This window comes from Sciurus vulgaris (assembly GCF_902686455.1).
Source record: "Sciurus vulgaris genome assembly, contig: HiC_scaffold_152_arrow_ctg1, whole genome shotgun sequence".
In the NCBI taxonomy this organism is placed as follows: domain Eukaryota; kingdom Metazoa; phylum Chordata; class Mammalia; order Rodentia; family Sciuridae; genus Sciurus; species Sciurus vulgaris.
In genome coordinates this window covers 1-5,816 of record NW_027632901.1, presented here as the reverse complement: position 1 = coordinate 5,816, position 5,816 = coordinate 1, and the positions used below count along the sequence as shown (strand labels likewise).

General features: G+C 34.0%; 1 protein-coding gene across 1 annotated transcript; it reads right to left on the bottom strand.

Moving 5' to 3' along the window:
- Positions 1 to 3,695: 3,695 nt before the first annotated feature.
- Positions 3,696 to 5,809, bottom strand: LOC306652236 (zinc finger and BTB domain-containing protein 11-like; the record flags this gene model as incomplete). The annotated part of the gene is given in 5 exon segments (XM_079125254.1): positions 3,696 to 5,125; positions 5,127 to 5,489; positions 5,491 to 5,708; positions 5,710 to 5,745; positions 5,747 to 5,809. Coding segments are annotated over 5 exon segments (1,488 nt in total), but the record flags the coding sequence as incomplete, so codon positions are not given.
- Between the last annotated feature and the right edge of the window lie 7 nt (positions 5,810 to 5,816).

The following is a 5,816-nucleotide window of genomic DNA, read 5'->3' as shown; positions in this document are numbered from 1 at the left end:
GTCATCCGCAAATAGTGACAGCTTAAGTTCCTCTTTTCCTATTCGTATCCCTTTAATTTCTTTAGTCTTGCCTAATTGCTCTGGCTAGAGTTTCAAGGACAATATTGAATAGAAGTGGCAAAAGAGAACATCTCTGTCTTGTTCCTGTTTTTAAAGGGAATGGTTTCAGTTTTTCTCCATTAAGAATGATGTTGGCCATGGCTTAGCTTAAATAGCCTTTACAATGTTGAGGTATGTTCCTACTATCCCTATTTTTTCTAGTGTTTTGAGCATGAAGGGGTGTTGTATTTTGTTGAACGCTTTTTCTGCATCAATGAAATAACCATATGATTCTTATCCTTAAGTCTATTGACATGATGGATTACGTTTATTGATTTATGGATGTTAACCAATCCTTGCATTCCAGGATGAACCCCACTTGATCATGGTGCACGATTTTCTTAACATGCTTTGGATACAGTTTGCCCATAATAGCACTTTTTGAGCTTGAAATCTAGGGGGATGGAAATCAAAGAGCCTAGCACACAACTAGTTATTTTAACCAAAATTCTAATATTTGAGAAATTACAAGTTGCTGTGAGAGCATATATGATAGATATAATCTTACTCTACAACTCAGATAGAGCTTTGTCAATTAGATCACAAACGGATTAAATATAAAGTGTTTGAAACAGTTGGTGAGTAAAAGTGCAAATATTCTTTCAGGAAGATGAAAAGGAATGATACAATGTCCTCAGAAAGCATAAATTATTAGAGTCACTGGGAAACATTACTGGAAAATCATGAGGTATATATTAGGCTGGGGCATATTAGAGATAAAGTTAAAACAATAGGCAAGGACCACACTACTTATATTTCTGTTATGTACTTAATATAACAATGGAAGTATTTTAGCAATAGAAAGTCATTGAAATTTTGAAGCAGCGTACTGAGCTGGTGGTGGACATTCATATTTCCATTGCATGCATGCCTGCTTTTCTGTAGTGTGGAAAGCAAGTTCCAATGACAAAAAGATTGTATTTAGAGAAATGACTAAGAATGAAAACAGCTCTTCAGGGAGAAATTAGGTGGAATGTTCTACTTGATGTCAGAAATGATGTCAATAAGAAAACAATTATTTCCAATTTATTAGGAGTTGAAATAGAACTTGAAAACAGTATATAGGCTATGATTTTAAAAAAATGGTGTTAAATCAAAATTCTGAAAACCAAGCGATCTCTAAAGGGGAAAAATATAGATAAAAGGATTCATTGAGCCATAAAAAATGCTAGACCAGGGCTGAGGAGATAGCTCAGTTGGTAGAGTGCTTGCTTGTAAGCACAAGGCCCTGGCTTTGGTCCCTAGTACCACACACACACACACACACACACACACACACACAAATGGTCCCTAGTACCACACACACACACACACACACAAAAATGGTCCAAAAATGCTAGACCAAAGGACTGCTCCTAAGACATACTCCCTGAGCCACCAGAAGTATGGTAAGTAGCACTTGAGAAAATGCCTACCACTCTCATAAAATAAAATTTATGGAGAAGAACATACATTGCTCACATTGAACCTATGTTGGCTCCAGATGAGAAAAGAAGGACAATGCAAGTTAAATTTTGAGGAAAGTACAAGTTTTGGAATGTAAGAATAGCTGCTGCTTCTTGACTGGTAAGAATGTAAGAAGAAGGTAAAGAACCTTGGTGGTCATCCTCCACCTAGAGGATTTTGAATGGAGGACTGAAATGTACACATGAGTGAGGAACAGTTCTTTTTGCTCTGTTGTTACTGTTCTTTTGAAACTGTTGGTTGAATTGCTTTTTTAACATCTCCTCTCTTCCATTCTCTGGCTTATAACAAAATTAAGACATTCAGAATTTTTTTAGTATAGTGGAAATTGTTAAGTTTGTGTTTATAAACTAGATGTTTAAAGTATGAATCAGTAAAATAGGGCCAACCTTTCCCTTTAAAAAGTTTATATTAGAGTAGAAGGAGTTTCTGTGTAAATTATGCATGGGTTGTAATTGAGATTGCCATTTACAAGTGGAAATATGAAAGATGGGGAGAAAAGGTGGAATTTAATATGTATTTAAGTATTTTTGCTTAAAGTTAGTACATAAATGAATAAAGACTTTCACAAATTTGTTTCCAAGACCAAGCAGAACATACTTATTAGTGAATATAGAAAATGCACAAATAAGTTACTTTCCAATATCATCGGAAACATCAAGGAAAGATTTAAAATAAAATGACTATAAAGCATGAATTAAAATGTGGAAAAATACAATAAATTGGAAAGAAAGTGCAAAAATTTATGAAATTATATTGAAACCTGAAGCCACTTTCTTTAAAATTCCAAGAATTTTCTCTGAATGTATGATACACTGAGATTCATTAGAAATTTTATTCATACTTATGTCTACGTTGACTTCATACTCTAAAAAGTGTACTTTGTAATATATGTTCCTTTCATTATTTCCTTAGAACATACCATGAAAAATAGTAGGTTAATGAGACTTGCAAGGAGGGGCATAGTTATTTTTATTAAACCACTATGAATAAATACATAAGAAAAAATATAATTAAAATATCATAATTTATTTATTAAATATAAAAATACATTTCATAGATTACACAATAAGAATATTTCTTTTAAATTAACATTTTTTTTGCTTTTAAGCAAGATTCAACATCTTTTATTTACATATTTATGACATACATTAATTATCTTATACAATTAACTAAATCTAATTAACAATGGTGAAAATGGAACATAAAAGACACAATTCCAAATTTTAATAGATTGAAATACTTTTTCACTAACTGAAAGATACAGTAAACAAGCAGCCATTATAACGTATGGGCTGTATGTTGATTCATTCTTAAAACTGAAAGTCAGCCACACAACTACCAAAACAACAGGGAATTTGCAAATGCAAATATTACATATCTAAGTATAATGCATGCACAGCTATCACATTCTTTATCCATAAAGCCATTTTTAAAGTAAACTGAAAAAGCATCTGAATAATATATGTACATCAAGGCACATTCTTTTCTTGTGCTTTAGGAATGATTTACATATAATTTGCTTATATCTTAATTTTATACCTTATAACAGCTTCTAATACCTAAAAGCTTCATTTTAACAATTATAGTTTGAATGGTAGTTTCCTAGAGAGAAATGTGGCATTTCCCCATGGTTATTTTGAAAATCAGAAAGTTGGACAGCTTAAAGAGGCAAGAATTTAAAAATCAAACACATGTATTAATTTAGTGTTGAGGTAACTTTTCAAAATATTTTCAACAATTTGGTAGGACCATAATCCATTAATTTCTTCAAGTAGTATACTATGAAGAGGGCTGCACTGAAGAATTTTCAATATTTGGAAATTACTGGACAATTATGAGATATCCACAGGACAACTGTAGATGTCTATATTGCTGTCTTATTTCTCAACTTCAGTTTTTCAACAAATAAAACAATTAAACATGATGCAAAAGTTGAAAACATGAAACGTAACTTGTTCATTCTTCAATAAAAGAATGTGGGGTTTTTTTGGTCTTTATTTATGTTCCTACATTATCAAGGAGAAACTGCCCATCAACAATTTTATAACAGTACTCTTTTCTTATTGTCAATTACCTGCCTTGAAGAGATAGTACAGTAAGGCTTTAAAAGGCATCTCATGCATTTAATGGCATATTAAAATTAGCTATTTATTTATGGGTTTCCCATATTGTTAAAATATTGTGCAAACTTGATTACAACATGTAACTCATTAATAGTGCTTTAAAACAGAATAAAGAACCCCTGATGTGGGGTTAAAATAAATAGTAAGAATCACAGATCTTAAAGTATTTTAAAAATGTAATACACCTATGCATCCTACTGAAATGCTTTATATTAGGATTTGCTTTTTAATTCACAAACAGGGCAACTGAAATCACAGAACCTCTATATGTTGAGAATAAAACAGAAGAAAAGCTAATTGGTGCAGCCTTTTAAACTCAGAATAATATAAAATAATGTCAAAATACAAATGATACTGTACAGCTTTAAATTTAGTACAGTTGTTTACAAACATTAATTCATAAAGGGCATACCATGATAAACTATTACCATCATATAGATTTGTTTTCAATTTCTTTACAGTAAATGGACTTTTCTACAGAACTCAGTGGCTAGAGTTTAGAAATGTCACCAACAGCCCAGAACCTTGACATATATAAACTCTAAGTGGATAGTCACATGAAATTGTAAACAAATGTTCTGTGAGTTCAGTATAAATATGATGTCTCTTCTTTTTGTCACTACTATATTCATTCTGCTTCTGAAATATGTGCCACCTCTACTTCAACAGTTTGAATAGCTTCTGCAACTTCAGATAGCTTCTGTCCTTGCTGTTGGGCCAATACATAATTAACCACTTGCATAATACTTTGGTCAGAAAGCGTAGATACTGATGGACACTCTTCAGTAGCTGCAACAGCTTCAAGAACTTCCATGGTTTCTCCTGTCACCACCACAGTCTCAAGTTCTTGAGGACCACTGTTTTCTTGTTCCTGCATGTCTGCAGTTAAGATGCTAACAGCATGTTCCACTTGAGTTCCTTGGTTATGAAACTGAAGTGTGTCTTTTTCCAGCATAATTTTGCAAGGCACATAGTCTCTGTGGAATTTAGTCATATGTTTACGAAGTGTTCGAGCATCTATGTAGGCTTCACTACACACAGGACAGACATATGGCCATTCACCAGTATGTGTTCGGACATGGCGTTTCAGAGATCGGGCATCAGCCCAAGCTGCTCCACATGTTAAGCATTCAAATGGCTTAACTCCTTCATGGTTGTTCATGTGTCTCCTATACTCTCTCAGCTGAGTGAATTTTCTTCCACATTGTTCACATATTCGTTCCAGATTTTGCTTTGCTCTCCCTTTCTTCCCATGGGTGGCTTTCTTTACATGTCTTCTGAATAAAGCTTTTTCATAAAATTCTTTGCCACATATATTACACCTGTAAGGTTCAGTGACAGAATGAGACTTCACATGGGAATACCAATCTTTCTTCCAACTATAACACTTATCACAAAATTGGCACTGGAATGGTTTTACACCAAGATGTTTATTCATGCTGGCGAAGATCTCTTGCTTCAAAGAAACTTTTCTCACACTGAGTACAATGATAGCCTCGAACCTCAGGCTTTGGTTGGTGTTTCTTTAAGTGCTTGCTGAGTCCAGAGCCCCTGTGAAAAGACTTTCCACAAACTGAGCAAAAGTACTTGGACTCTCCTGTGTGAATACTCATATGTTCTTGAAGACTCCATTTGGTAACAAATGACTTAACACATAGTTCACACTGGAATTGCTTTTGTGATTGATGGAGACTCTGGTGTAATTTCAGACCATGTTTATAGATAAAAGTCTTTCCACAGACCTGGCAAGCATGCGATTTTACACCTGTGTGCTTTAACATATGTATTCGGAGAGAAATATTTAGGTAATGTTCTTCCACATATAGAACAAATAAATTCTCGTTTGGTTCTGCCCTTCTCAGATGATGTTCCTGATGCTTCGTTAGATGTGGAATTGGATGAGGATGATGCCGGTGCATCCTTTCTAGTGTGTCGAATAAGGTGTGCTCGCAATGAGGCACTGTACTGGAACTGTTTTTTACATAATGGACATTTGTAATCTCTAGCTCTTTCATGTTTTCAGTGTGTGCATTATAAAGGCATACCGTCTCTGAAAAAACCATTCCGCATTCCCGCCCGCATTTATGGGACACTTCTTCAGCATTCTCTTTAGAGTCCCTTTTGGCT